This window comes from Hylobates moloch, unplaced genomic scaffold, assembly GCF_009828535.3.
Source record: "Hylobates moloch isolate HMO894 unplaced genomic scaffold, HMol_V3 SCAFFOLD_6, whole genome shotgun sequence".
Classification (NCBI taxonomy): Eukaryota; Metazoa; Chordata; class Mammalia; order Primates; family Hylobatidae; genus Hylobates; species Hylobates moloch.
This window is the reverse complement of record NW_026652281.1, coordinates 71,240,022-71,255,538: the sequence shown is the minus strand read 5'-3', so window position 1 is coordinate 71,255,538 and position 15,517 is coordinate 71,240,022. Positions and strand designations below refer to the sequence as shown.

At 46.7% G+C, this 15,517-nt stretch overlaps 1 protein-coding gene across 1 annotated transcript; it reads left to right on the top strand.

Annotated features, from left to right (window-relative positions):
- Positions 1-2,467: 2,467 nt before the first annotated feature.
- On the top strand, positions 2,468-2,979 carry LOC116471088 (large ribosomal subunit protein P1-like). Its single transcript, XM_032755907.2, has one exon. The coding sequence runs from the start codon at positions 2,590-2,592 to the stop codon at positions 2,932-2,934; it is 345 nt and encodes a 114-aa protein (XP_032611798.1). The 5' UTR covers positions 2,468-2,589; the 3' UTR covers positions 2,935-2,979.
- The last annotated feature ends 12,538 nt before the right edge of the window (positions 2,980-15,517 follow it).

The following is a 15,517-nucleotide window of genomic DNA, read 5'->3' as shown; positions in this document are numbered from 1 at the left end:
CTGTTGACCTCCAGAGATCCTCCCTCCTCAGCCTCTCAAAGTGCTGTGATTACAGGCATGAGTCACTGTGTCCTGCCTGTTTCTCATTATTTTTAGTGACCAGGTAGTATTTCATGTATGAATGACCCAACATTTAGTCAGAAGTACCTATTAAAGAACAGATATTTTTCTTGGTTTGTTTTCACCAAGCCTTTGAATCTACATTAAAATGTATAAAAGAACCAGGCGCGATAGCTCACGCCTGTAATCCCAGCACTTTGGGAGGCCGAGGCGGGCGGATCACGAGGTCAGGAGATGGAGACCATCTTGGCTAACATGGTGAAACCCTGTATCTACTAAAAATACAAAAAATTAGCCGGGCGTGATGGTGGGCGCCTGTAGTCCCAGCTACTCAGGAGGCTGAGGCGGGAGAATGGCATGAACCTGGGAAGTGGAGCTTGTAGTGAGCCGAGATCGGGCCACTGCACTCCAGCCTGGGCGATAGAGCAAGACTCTGTCTAAAAAAAAAAAAACAAGTATAAAAGAAATGATTTGAGAAATTAAAATTATTTGCTAAAGCAAAAGCTTATTTTTTTTTTGAGATGGAGTCTCACTCTGTCATCAGGCTGGAAGTTCAGTGGCACAGTCTCAGCTCATCGCAACCTCCACCTTCCAGGTTCAAGTGATTCTCCTGCCTCAGCCTCCTGAGTAGCTGGGATTACAGGCGCCCGCCACCATGCCTGGCTAATTTTTTGTATTTTTAGTAGAGACGGGGTTTCACCAGGTTGGCCAGGCTGGTCTCGATCTCCTAACTTCAGGTGATCCACCCACCTTGGCCTCCCAAAGTACAGGGATTACAGGTGAGAGCCACCGCACCTGGCCCAGCAAAAGCTTTTCAAATCGTTTTGTTCTGCCTTTGAAAAGTGGCTTAGAAAACCCCCTGGTCTATCTGAATTAGGCCCCTGATTGGAAGCGTGAGGAACTCTGGCCCTAGCGGAGTAGTACCTTGGATGTTGTTGTCTTTGCTCTTGTGTTATATGTGGTATTGTGGTCTAATTTCTCTAAACTGAGTCCTAAAATGTCTGAAAACGTAAATCCTTTGAACTCCACAGGCTTATTTACTAACACTGAGGCCTCTTAATTTGAAAGTGAACGAAGATTTGCAGTCCTGATGCTCAGGACAAAGGTCAGTGCTAAACTGACTCGGCTGGAGTTGTTTTATGGGCTTTTTCCTAGCGTGTCACCTCAGTGGTTTGCAGCAGGAGTTTCAAACTTGTAATTAATTTCCTGGTTATCAAGATTTCATAAACTTTAGGGCTGTAATCTCATCAGTCTGCATAGTTTAGTGATTACAACTTTGTTTCTGAAACATTAACCCTTTGGAGGCTCCTGAGAGGACTATAATTTATTGCAGAATCAAAGGTAATACTTGCTGTCCTCCGGATCTTGATTAAAATGATGAGTTTTTGCTTGGGTGTTTAGATGTCTTCTCAAAAAGAAGTTTCTGATGTGGCCAGTCCTTTCCTGACCCCCAGTTCTGAAGACAAAAACCAAACTCTTAGTGATCAGGGATCTAGCCCTACATTTTATTCAAGGCTTGGAACTTCACTGAGATGGTTGTCCCACTTAAATGTCAACAATTAGAGTGACTCAGACCAACCTTGGAATGCCTCTCTGGAGGGACAGTTTGAAATATTCCATGATTTGAGTATGAGTTGCTTTTGCCTCTACCAGCTTTTGTCTTTATTTGTTAGAAATTAAGCCTGACCAGAGTTACAGACCACCTCCTGTAGAAACCACAGCCCAAGCCTGCGGGTCCATCAAGAACCCAGCAGCAGTGTGAGTGGTTCATTCCTTTATCCTGTGAAAGGAAAATAAATCCTGGGAACCACTTAGGGCAAACCTGCCTCTCCTATTCAAAGTTACCCCTCTGCTCACTGAGACAAAAGCATTATCTGGGCTGGGTGCAGCGGCTCATACCTGTAATCCCAGCATTTTGGGAGGCCAAGGTGGGTGGATCACAAGGTCAAGAGATCGAGACCATCCTGGTCAGGAGTTCGAGATCAGCCTGGCCAACAAGGTGAAACCCTGTCTCTACTAAAAATACAAAAAAATTAGCCAGGCAAGCTGCTGGGTGACTGTAGTCCCAGCTACTGGGGAGGCTGAGGCAGGAACATCGCTTGAACCCGGGAGGCAGAGGTTGCAGTGAGCTGAGATTGCGCCACTGCACTCCAGCCTGGGTGGACAGAGCGAGACTCCATCTCAAAAAAAAAAAAAAAAAAAAAAGGCATATCTGATTGCCTCCTTTGGAGAGGCTAATCAGAAACCCGAAAGAATGCAACCATTTGTGTCTCATCTACCTATCACCTGGAAGCCCCCTCCCCACTTCAAGTTGTCCTGCCTTTCCAGACCGAACCAATGTTCATCTTACATACGTTGCTTGATGTCTCGTCTCCCTAAAATGTATAAAACCAAATTGCGCTTTTCCTCAGCTGCCGCCAAGGTGCTCGGTCCTTCCGAGGAAGCTAAGGCCGCGTTGGGGTGACGCCCTCACTTCATCCGGCGACTAGCACCGCGTCCGGCAGCGCCAGCCCTACACTTGCCCGCGCCATGGCGTCCGTCTCCGAGCTCGCCTGCATCTACTCGGCCCTCATTCTGCACGACGATAAGGGGACAGTCACGGAGGATAAGATCAATGCCCTCATTAAAGCAGCCGGTGTAAATGTTGAACCTTTTTGGCCTGGCTTGTTTGCAAAGGCCCTGGCCAACGTCAACATTGGGAGCCTCATCTGCAATGTAGGGGCCAGTGGACCTGCTCCAGCAGCTGGTGCTGCACCAGCAGGAGGTCCTGCCCCCTCCACTGCTGCTGCTCCAGCTGAGGAGAAGAAAGTGGAAGCAAAGAAAGAAGAATCCGAGGAGTCTGATGATGAAATGGGCTTTGGTCTTTTTGACTAAACCTCTTTTATAACGTGTTCAATACAAAGCTGAACTTAAAAAAAAAAAAAAAAACCAAACTGCTCTGACCACTGTGAACCCTAAACATTTGAGACAGTTCTCAGCTAATTTAGAAAGTTTATTTTGCCAAGGTTGAGAACGCACGCCTATGACACAGCCTCAGGAAATTCTGACGACATGTGCCCAAGGTGGTCAGGGCACAGCTTGGTTTTATACATTTTAGGGAGACATGAAACATCAATATATGTAAAATGTACATTGGTTTGGTCTGGAGAGGCGGGATAACTTGAAGCAAAGGCCAGAAAAGCGGGGAGGGGACTTCCAGGTCACAGATAGGTGAGAGACAAACTTTCTTGCATTATTTTGAGTTTCTTCCTTTCCAAAGAAAGCAATCAGATACGCATTTATCTCAGTGAGCAGAGGGGTGACTTTGAATAGAACGGGAGGCAGGTTTGCCCTGTGCAGTTTCCAGTTTGACTTTTCCTTTTAGCGCAGTGATTTTGGGGGCCCAAGATATTTTCCTTTCACACCACCTTGGCCACATGTCAGGACCTCCAGAGGCTGTGTCACGGGCACGTGTCCTCAACCTTAGCAAAGTAAACTCTAAATTAACTGAGACTGTCTCAAATATTCAGGGTTCACAATCCTACAAACATTCATTGCAACATTACTGCATTATTAAATGCAAATAATTAAATTAGGATTTCCACCTTAACCACTGTCCAGTTGAGGGGTTGATGTTCTCAGTGGAATACATCAATATTTAAAAAAACAAAACAAACCCCAGAAACCTAACCCTCCAGTATATGGGCTTCTCAAAAGCCTTTAAAACATAGCCTATTCCAGAGCTAGATCTTGAGACTGGCAGAAAGTCAAAGTAAACATGAAGGACAAGAAGGTTCCAGAAGGGCCACTACTATGGCTTACCCCTCTAACCACTGCTTTGTTTACACCATTGCTTGAGTCCAGCAGTTCAAGGCTGCAGTGAGCCATGAAGCCATGATCACACTAGTGAGTAGCTACTACACTCCATCCTGCGGAACATAGTGAGAGCCCATCTCTAAAAAATGAAAAATAAATAAAAAGAAGAACTGAATAGAATAGATGGCAAATAGGCATATTGAAGCATAAAAGATGCTCAGCCGGGCGCGGTGGCTCACGCTTGTAATCCCAACAATTCGGGAGGCCGAGGCGGGCGGATCACGAGGTCAGGAGATCGAGACCACGGTGAAACCCCGTCTCTACTAAAAACACAAAAAATTAGCCGGACGTGGTGGTGGGTGCCTGTAGTCCCAGCTACTTGGAGAGGCTGAGGCAGGAGAATGGCGTGAACCCAGGAGGTGGAGCTTGCAGTGAGCCGAGATAGCGCCACTGCACTCCAGCCTGGGTGACAGAGCCAGACTCCGCCTCAAAAAAAAAAAAAAAAAAAGATGCTCAGCATTAGTCATTAGAAAAATGCAAATTAAAAAACCCACACCTATTGAGTAGGTAAAATAAATAAATAAATCTGAGAGTATAAGTATATAATGAGAAATGAACACCCTCCCTACCCCCCACATGGGAGCCCGTTTATACGCCCTCTGTATATTCTTTGAGATGTTTTTATGCATGTATAAACATGTATACATGCTTTTTAAAAATAAAAGGAGTTACACCATGTATTAGTTAAATTATACATAAATTACCTCAAAATTTAGTGTCTTAAGACAGTCATAAACATTTACTAACTCTCACAGTTTCTGTGGGTTATGAATTCAGGAGCAGTTTAGCCCAATGGTTCTAGCTTAGGATCTCATGAGGTGCCAGGTAAGATACTGGCTGGAGCTGCTGCTAGCTGAAGATATGATGGGGGCTGGAGGACCCTCCACAGGGCTGGCATGTTGGTGGCAGGAAGCCTCAGTTCCCCTCCACGTGGGCCTCTTCACAGGGCTGTTGGATTGAACTCATAACATGAAGATTGGTGTTCCCCAAAATGAGTGATCCATGAGAACAAGGGGAAAGCCACAATGCCTTTCATTACTTAGCTTCAGAAGTCACACACCATCACCTCCACCATACTAGTTCCAATTGCTTGGTCAGACAAGCTAGCTCCACTTCAATCTGGGAGAAGGCTACCTAAAAGCATAAATGTCAGGAGGCGAGGATCACTGGGACTACATGGGAGGCTGGCTACCGCATTATATACATGGACACATCTTGGATATGATTGCCATGTTAGTATTTACAGATCGACCTCATTATTTTAAATGGCTATCTCCATGTGCACATATACCATAATTTATGGAATCCAGCTTATGCTATACTTATATTGCTATATAAATAATATTTGAGTGGAAATCCGTACATACTTGTTAATTCAATATTCTTCCACCATGCACTGTGTGCCAAGTCATCTTCTAGGCGGTAAGGAATATTGTGGAGAACAAAATAGACAAGAACTCTGTTCTCATGGAGTTTACTTTCTGATTGGAGAAAGACTGAAAACAAGACAAAATATCCAATAGTAGTAAATGCTAAGAGTATTTTATATTGGGAGATCAGGAAAGGTTTCTAAGGAGGTGAAATTTAAATGGCAATGTAAAGGGCAGGAGAGCAAGCCATGGGAGGATCCCAAGCAAGGGCTTTATGGGAATGAGTAAGGGAAGGAAGAATATGAGCAAGTAGGCTGGAGAGAGGCAAGAGCTTGATAACTGAAGGGAACTGTAAGGGAGTAGGGAGCTTGATTTTCTTTCTACATGGGATGCCATAGGTTTGTTTTACTGCCCATTTAAAAAATCACTGGTGGCCGGGCGCGGTGGCTCACGCCTTTAATCCCAGCACTTTGGGAGGCCAAGGCAGGCAGATCACAAGGTCAGGAGTTCGAGACCTGCCTGACCAACATGGTGAAAGCCCGTCTCTACTAAAAATTAGCTGGGCATGGTGGCATGCACCTGTAATCCCAGCTACTCAAGAGGCTGAGGCAGGGGAATCACTTGAACCCAGGAGGTGGAGGTTGCAGTAAGCTGAGATTGTGCCACTGCACTCCAGCCTGGGTGACAGAGTGAGACTCCCTCTCAAAAAAAGAAAAAAAAAAATCACTGGCTACAATAGGGATTATAGAAAGACAAGAAGAGAAAGCAAGAACAATTTGGAGTAATCCGAGCAAGAGGTGATGCTGGCTTGAATTAGGGTGATGCTAACAGAGATGGAGAGAAGGAGCCTAAAGTCAACAGGTGTGAAAAACAGAGGAATCAAAGCTCATGCCTAGAGTTTCTGCTTGATGGATAATGGTGAAATAATTAGGAGTGAGCATGTTTGGAGGCTGAAAGTTAAGAGTTCTGTTTGGACCATGGCATCTTGAGATTGAGATGCCTGTTAGACATTGAAGCAGAACTGTTGAGTAGGAGGCTGGGCGCAGTGGCTCACACCTGCAATCCTAGCACTTTGGGAGGTGGAGGTGGGAGGATCATGTGAGCTCAAGAGTTTGAGATCAGCCTGGGCTACATGGCAAAACCCTATCTCTACAAAAGATTTAAAAAATTAGTCCAGTGTGGTGGCATGCGCTTGTGGTCCCAGTGTTACTCAGGAGGCTGAGGTGGGAGGATTGCTTGAACCCAGGAGGCAGAGGTTTCAGTGAGCTGAGATCGTGCCACTGCACTCCAGCCTGGGCAACAGCACGAGAACAACAACAACAAAAAAAGAACTTGGTGAGGTTACCTATGTTACTAGAAAGGGGTCCAGATCGAGACCCCAAGAGAGGGTTCTTGGATCTCACTCAAGAAAGAATTCAGGGCGAGTCGATAAAGTGAAAGCAAGTTGATTAGGAAAGCGAAGGAATAAAAGAATGGCTACTCCGCAGACAGAGCAGCCCCCAGAGCTGCTGGTTGCCCATTTTTATGGTTATTTCTTGATGATATGTTCAACAAGGGGTGGATTGTTCATGCTTCCCCATTTTAGATCATGTAGGGTAACTTCCTGATGTTGCCATGGCATTGGTAAACTGTCATGGCGCTGGTGGGTGTGTAGCAGTGAGGACAACCAGAGGTCACTCTCGTGGCCATCTGGTTTTGGTGGGTTTTAGCTGGCTTCTTCACTGCAATCTGTTTTATCAGCAAGGTGTTTATGACCTGTATCTTTTTTTTTTTTTTTTTTTTTGAGATGGAGTTTCGCTCTTTTTGCCCAGGCTGGAGTGCAGTGGCGCGATCTCGGCTCACTGCAACCTCCGCCTCGTGGTTCAATACATCCTCCTGCCTCAGCCTCCCAAGTAGCTGGGATTACAGGCATGAATCACCACACCCGGCAATTTTTTTGTATTTTTAGTAGAGACGGGGTTTTGCCACATTGGTCAGGCTGGTCTTGAACTCCTGACCTCAGGTGATCCACCCGCCTTGGCCTCCCAAAGTGCTGGGATTACAGGTATGAGCCACCACGCCCGGCCATGACCTGTATCTTGTGCTGACCTCCTGTCTCATCTTGTGACTTAGAGTGCCTGTCTGGGAATGCAGCCCAGTAGGGTTCAGCCTCATTTTACCCAGCTCCTATTCAAGGGTTGCTCTGGTTCAAACGTCTCTGAACCTAGTGGAGAGAATATAGATGAAGAAAAGGGGGCTCTGGACAGAGGCCTTCAGCATGTAGACTCTTTTGAGCAGAGGAAGTGCCAGTAAGAGACACTGAGAAGTACTGGCCACTATGGCAAGAAGAAAGTCCAGCAAATATGCTGTCAGGAAAGCCAAGGGCATAAAAGACAGAGTAATCAATCAAGGTGAAAATTACTAAGAAGCCAAGCAAGATATGAACAGAGGAGTGACTACTGGAGCTTGCCCTTGGAGAACGTTGGTGACCTTGGCAAGACCACCCTCTCAGTCATGTGATGGGGAAAGGAAGCCAGAATGGAGTGTGTTCAAGAAAGAATGAGAAGGAAGGAAGTCCACACAATGACAGTGACAATCCCTTACAGCAATTTTAATTGTGAAAGGGAGCAGGGGAATGCAGAGGCAAGAAAGGCAATGAGAGTCATTCAGCAGAGAGGGAGATGGGTGTGTCTTTGCATGTATTGTATTTCTATAAGTGAAGGTGGAAGGATCTCTTGAGCCCAGGAGTTCAAGACCAGCCTGGGCAATGTAGCAAGACCCCATCGCTACAATAACAACAACAAAAGTAGCCAGGGGAGGTGCTGTAAACGTATTGTCTCAGCTACTTGGGAGGCTGAGGCAGGACGATCGCTTGAGCCCAGGAGTTCAAGGCTGTAGTGAGCTGTGATTGCACCACTGCACTCCAGCCTGGGCAACAGAGATAGACTCTGTCCAAAAATAAAAAAAAATATGAGAAGTGGAACTTCTGGGTCAAAGGATACATGTAATTTTGATTGTGGTAAGTTGCCCTCCTAAGGTGTTGCACCAATTACGCACTTGCCAAAAATGTGTGTCTGTTTATCTACAGTGTTGTAAACACCACATTTTCATGGTCTTTTATTTGCCAGTCTGAACCTCACAAACTTTGAGTGTAATGATAATGCAGGACCATAAGCATCTAGGAAGAAATAGAGCTTTGCTTTCTTCCTTTATTTACTGTTGGGAACAGGCCCCCCAAAATCTGGCCATAAACTGGCTCCAAAACTGGCCATAAACAAAATCTCTGCAGCACTGTGACATGTTCATGCTGGCCATAACGCCCACGCTAGAAGGTTGTGAGTTTACCGGAATGAGGGTAAGGAACACCCGTCCCGCCCAGGGCGGAAAACTGCTTAAAGGCGTTCTTAAACCACAAACAATAGCCTGAGCGATCTGTGCCTTAGGGACATGCTTCTGCTGCAGATAACCAGCCAGACCCACCCCTTTATTTCCGCCCATCCCTTCGTGTCCCATAAGGGATACTTTTAGTTAATCCCGTTTCCCATAAGGGATACTTTTAGTTAATCGAATATCTGTAGAAACAATGCTAATGACTGGCTTGCTGTTAATAAATACGTGGGTAAATCTCTGCTCGGGGCTCTCAGCTCTGAAGGCTGTGAGACCCCTGATTTCCCACTCCACACCTCTATATTTCTGTGTGTGTGTCTTTAATTCCTCTAGCGCCACTGGGTTAGGGTCTCCTCGACCGACCGAGCTGGTCTCGGCAATTTATTTTGTATTTTAGTCGTATTTTCCCCCTGCCATTCCTCGCCACCAAGGCAGTGACCCTCAAAAGGTATGGCCTTGCGGGAAGTTGGTCCCATTTCTCTTTGTATTAGCTCTGAGAGGAAACCTAAGCTATTCTTCTGGGTGGGCTGCAGAAAACTTCAGTGCCATGTGGAACATCCTTTGCTCTGATGAGTTTTCTATCATTCTTTTGTGGAGAACATGAGGGCACGGCAGCAGCCACTACAGCAGGAGCCTGGAGACCCCGCTCTGGGCCCTAGCCAGCTCACCTGCAGATGAGGGATTAACTCTCAACACTGCTGGATCTGGCTCAGGTCCGAGTTCCTCACCTCAGCTCCACCATGTAGCCTGGGGTGAATGACAAGCCCATGGAAAGCGTTTAATTATAGCTTCTATGTACCATCGGGTAGACTCAATTACCTAATCCCGAGAAAGCAGTTTTAGCCAAGTCTTATGTTCTGAGATCTTTCAGAGGCCACCTGGGCTCTTGCAGGGGAACTGTGTCTAGTTCTTACTGGTGAAAGTCAGACTTTTTTCTTTAACCAGAGATTTGTGTAAATGGGAGACTTTGTTAAAAATATAACAGATTTATCAGAATTTATGGCTTAAAAAATTGCAGCACAGGGAGGGAAATGATGGTGTTTATTCTAGTGACCATTTCTGTCCATTAAAACTGAAATTCTTTTTTTAAAAATCTTTTTAAAAACTTTTTTTTTTTTTCAGACATATCTCGCTCTGTCACCTAGGCTGGAGTGCAGTGGTGTGATCTTGGCTCACTGCAGCCTCTGCCTCCTGAGTTCAAGTAATTCTCCTGCCTCAGCTTCCCTAGTAGCTGGGATTACAGGTTTCCGCCACTACACCTGGCTAATTTTTGTATTTTTAGTAGAAACGGGGTTTCACCATGTTGGCCAGGCTGGTCTTGAACTCCTGACCTCAAGTGATCCACCTACCTCGCTCTCCCAAAGTGCTGGGATTAGAGGCGTAGGCCATGGTGCCCAGCCTAAAAACTTTATGTTTGTTTGTTTATTTATTTATTTATTATTTTTGTTTTTTCTGAGACAGAATCTTGCTCTGTCGCCCAGGCTGGACTGCAGTGGTGCCATCTCAGCTCACTGCAACCTCTGCCTCCTGGGTTCAAGCGATTCTCCTGCCTTATCCTCCTGAGTAGCTGGGATTACAGGCGCCCACCACCATGCCTGGCTAATTTTTGTATTTTTAGTAAGGACTGGGTTTCACCATGTTGGCCAGTCTGCTCTTGAATTCCTGACCTCAAGTGATCCGTCCACCTTGGCCTCCCAAAGTGCTGGGATTACAGGTGTAAGCCACTGCGCCCAGCCCTAAAAACTTTATTATGGAGGATTTTATACCCATACAGAATTAGGATTGTATAGGGAAACTCTATGTCTCCATCACTCAGGCCCAATATCCATCAACCTTTGGTCAATTCTGCCCCATCCTCCTCCCCATCCCCTGTTTATTCTGAAGCAAATCTCAGGAATCATATTATTTCACTCGTAAATGTTTCAGTGTCTAAGACAAGAAATTTAAAAATCATACCTCAAAAAATTTCTTAATATCAGATATCCTGCCAGTGTTCAAATTTCTACTCATCTCAATTATAAGTGGTTTCTTTTTTAGTTTTATTTTTTAAAAAATCAGAATCTAAATAAAGCTCAGACATTGAAACTGGTTGATGATTTTTAAATCTCCTAATTTATCTCCACCCTCACCCCTTGCTACTTACTTGTTGAAGAAACCAGGTTGTTTGTAGATTTTCCCTATAGTCTGGATTTTGCTGATTGCATCCAGAACGGGAAAGTGTGAAAGCATATTAGAGGAAATGAAAAGGCTCTGCCGATTCAGAACTCTGGTTATACAACTGTTCACCGAGCACTTAGCAGGAACAACGAGGAATGCTAAAATTCTTATCACTGTGCCCTCTTATGTGGTGCCTGCCTCATGGTGATCTTAATGTTCTCCTAAAGATAGGGAAGAACAGGACCCTAGGTCACAGTCTTGTGCCTGGGAGCTACACTTGGACAGGAATCACCACCCAAAACTGGCAATGCAGAAAGATTACATGTGTTTTCTTCCGCAGATTCGTTCTGATCTCCCCAGACATCCATCATTCTATAATCCCACAGTTTGGACCTTCTTAGTTTTCACTTTCAGGTGGGAAAGACTAGTAATTAATTAATTAATTAATGCTTTTATTGAGACAGGGTCTGGCTCTGTCACCTAGGCTGGAGAGTAGTGGTGCAATCACAGCTCACTGCAGCCTCAAACTTCTGGGCTGAAGTGACACTCTCAACCCCAGCCTCCTGAGTAGCTGGAACCACAGGTGTGCACCACCATGCTCACCTAATTTTTTAAAAAATATTTGTAGAGATGGGGTCTCCCTATGTTGCCCAGGCTGTCTTGAACTCTTGGGCTCAAGTGATCCTCCCACCTCTGCCTCCCAAAGTGCTGGGATTACAGGCTTGAGGCACAGCACCCAGTCAAGAGGCTTTTGGGTTTTGTTTGTTTTTTGAGACGGAGTCTCACTCTCACCCAGGCTGGAGTGCAGTGGAACAATCCTGGCTCACTGCAACCTCTGCCTCCCAGATTCAAACAATTCTCCTGCCTCAGCCTCCCGAGTAGCTGAGATTACAGGCGTGCACCACCATACCTGGCCAAGGGTAGTTATTTTGGAAAGAGAGACGTTTCAATCTTCAGAACATATCTTTGGCCAGATGCAGTGGCTGGTGCCTGTACTCCCAGCACTCTCGGAAGCCAAGTTGGGAGGATCACTTGAGCCCAGGAGTTCAAGACCAGACTGGGCAAGCAACATGGTGAAACCCCATCTCTACAAAAAAATACAAATATTACCCAGGTTGTGGTGGCATGCCCTGTAGTTCTAGCTATTTGGGAGGCTGAGGTGGGAGGATCACTTGAGCCTGGGAGATTGAGGTTGCAGAGAGCTGTGATTGTGTCTCTGCACTCTATCCTAGAAAATGGAGCAAGACTCGTCTCCAAAAACAAACAAACAAAATTTATCTTTGAATTCTTTCTTCCAATATATTGTTATCTGCATTTCTGTACTGAGTGCTGTGCTTCTTGACCTGTCTCTGCCCTTTTCTCTGTATTTATTTATTTGACAAGTAAAAATTGTATATATTATGGTATACAAATACAGCTTGATGTTTTTATTTATGTATACATTGTGGAATGATTAAGTCAAGCTATTTGACTTAATTGCCCCATATACTTGCCATTTTTTGGGGGGGGATAAAAACACTTAACATCTACTGTCTTAGCAATTTTCGATATACAATATATTGTTACTAACTATAGATAGCATGCTGTACAATAGGAGCTCTTAAACTTATTCCTCCTGGGCCAGGCGCGGTGTCTCACGCCTATAATCTCAGCACATTGGGAGGCCGAGGTGGGCGGATCACTTGAGGTCAGGAATTCAAGACCAGCCTCACCAACATCGTGAAACCCCATCTCTACTGAAAATACAAAAATTAGCCAGGCGTGGCCGAGCGCGGTGGCTCACGCCTGTAATCCCAGCACTTTGGGAGGCCGAGGTGGGTGGATCACAAGGTCAGGAGTTCGAGACCAGCCTGGCCAACATAGTGAAACCCCGTCTCTACTAAAAATACAAAAATTACCCGGGTGTGGTGGCATGTGCCTGTAGTCCCAGCTACTAGGGAGGCTGAAGCGGGAGAATCGCTTGAACCCGGGAGGTGGAGGTTGCAGTGAGCTGAGACCGTGCCATTTGTACTCTAGCCCCTGGGTGACAGTGAGACTTTAAAAAAACAAAAAGCCAGGTATAGTGGTGGGCGCCTGTAATCTCAGCTACTTGGGAGGTTGAGGCAGAAGCTTGAACCAGGGAAGTGGAGGTTGCAGTGAGCTGAGATGATGCCACTGCACTCCAGCCTGGGTGACAGAGCAAGACTCCGTCCCCCCAAAAAAAAAAAGAAGAAAAAGAAAAAAAGAAATACTATGAGGAATGATTAGCCATGAAGCTTGAGCAGGCAGGTTAGGTAGCTTTTCCAGTCACATACTGGTGAAGTGAGGATTTGAACCCCAAGACTCTGGTGCCAGAGTAATTGCTCTTCACCATGAGGAGGCACCAGTGGGGGAGTGTTGGATCACAAGCAGTTTCTTTTTTTTTTTTTTGAGACGGAATCTGGCCCTGTCACCTACTCTGGAGGGCAGTGGTGAGCTCAGCTCACTACAACCTCTGCCTCCTGGGTTCAAGCGTTCTCCTGCCTCAGCCTCACAAGTAGCTGGAATTACAGGCGCCCGCCACCATGCCTGGCTAATTTTTGTATTTTTAGTAGAGATGGGGTTTCGCCATGTTGACCAGGCTGGTCTCAAACTCCTGACCTCAAGTGATCCACCCACCTCAGCCTCTCAAAGTGCTGGGATTAGAGGCATGAGCCGCTGCACCTGGCACAATTTCGTTAGAGACTTGATGCCTTCCTATTTCTTTTACTCAGCGATAGCTTTAGGTCCTAAATTAAACCTCTTCCTGCTTTCCCACCTGATGAACAAACGTGCCTGCAGGGTGGTGAGTCTGGATCACGCAGCCTCAGAACAGCACTACTCACAGCAGGGCCTCTTGCTCGCTCTAGCTGCTGGGAGGAAAAAACCTTGCTAATCTCCACGCCCAGAAATTCAGACAAGAGCATTCTCCTTATCTCATCTCCACAGGAGGCAGCTCTAAGGTAAAAGATTATTTTTGTGGAAGATTCTTGCTTCTCAGTCTAGTGGTTGAAGTGTGAGCCTGGCAGGCGTTGGATTAGAGAGGGCAACAAGAGTGGAGGTTGTGAGGTGGGGGGTTGCCTTGGGGCTTCCACTCTAAAATGTGGCCTTGGCCGGGCGCGGTGGCTCACGCCTGTAATCCCAGCACTTTGGGAGGCTGAGGCGGGTGGATCACGAGGTCAGGAGATCGAGACCATCCTGGCTAACACGGTGAAACCCCGTCTCTACTAAAAATACAAAAAATTAGCTGGGCGTGGTGGCGGGCGCCTGTAGTCCCAGCTACTCGGGATGCTGAGGCAGGAGAATCGCTTGAACCCGGGAGGCGGAGCTTGCAGTGAGCCGAGATCGCGCCACTGCACTCCAGCCTGGGCGACAGAGCCAGACTCCATATCAAAAAAAAAAAAAAAAAAAAATGTGGCCTTACCTTGGCCACAAAGGGGTGGGGGGAAGAGAGAGAGAGAGAGGTAGAGAGCAGCCTGATCATAGCTCGGAGCCTAGAGGTTCTGGTAAGTTCCTTGCCCTAAAGAACACTTAGTTCATTCTGGCTCCTTTCCTGGTGACCATCCTGGCTTCCTGCTTGGCCTTCACCTCACCTTGAGAAATTCAAGTTTCATGTTCTTGTCCAGGCCAAAGACCCAGAAGAACCTTCAAGGTGAGGCTTGGCCCCTTAGATCCACGCCAGGGATTTCGCTTCTTTTTCCTCAAGCCTGCACAGATGCCAGTGTAAGCCCACTCCCAGGAAGTCACAGCAGCGGTCTATGCTCCTCCTCCTCACACTGGCCAGTGCTGGGCATGCCTGGACAATCAGCCCTGGGACTAATGGCTGCTCTCAGCCTACAGAAGAAGAGAGGGAAGAGGGATGGAGGGGCTGCGGAGAAGTTGGTGAGAGGACACAAAATTTGGGTTAGACAGAGAAATAAAGTGGGTTTTTTTTTGTTTTTTTTTTGTTTTTTCTGAGATGGAGTTTCACGCTGTCACCCAGGCTGGAGTGCAGTGGTGTGATCTCAGCTCACTGCAACCTCCACCTCCCACTTGGCCTCCCAAAGTGCTGGGATTACAGGCGTGAGCCACCGCTCCCCAGCCTCCTCATGGGATTTTTGAGGATGAGTTGAAGGAATACATTTAAACTGCCTAGAAGGGTGCTTGGCCCAGAGTATGTGCTAATTAATGTTGGCTACTATTATTTTCCTTCAACCCAGTGCCTGTGCAGGTCTAGAGGAAAGCATGAGGTGATACAGGGGCACCCAGAGGCTGAGTGCTCCCAGGAGCTGAGGGGCATCGAAGGCTTTCCTGGAGGACTGGCGCCTGAGCAGAGGAATGGGCAGCACAGCGGCAGTGCCACGTGTGCGGCACGATGGTGCAGAGGGAATGGGTGGGCGCACTGCGGGGAGTTTAGATTTAATCAGGGGATGGCAGGGCCTGTCCAGGAGGTTAAGGTAGTGAGGAGCTCAGGTGTGCATCCCAGCAGGCAGGGGAGACTGATTTTGAAGAAGAGCAAAGTAGATGTAGGAGGTAAGTCAGGATCTCATACAGTAATGCAGGCCAGAAGTGACAAGGGCCTGAGCTATGGCACTAGGGTTGAGGAGGAAGGAACAGAGACTGAGGAGATACATCCTGGCAACTGATTGCATGAGAGAGGGAGGGGCCAGGAATAGCATCACATTCAGGTTTCTGGCCATGCAGTTGGGTGAATGAGGGTATTGCTGTTGATT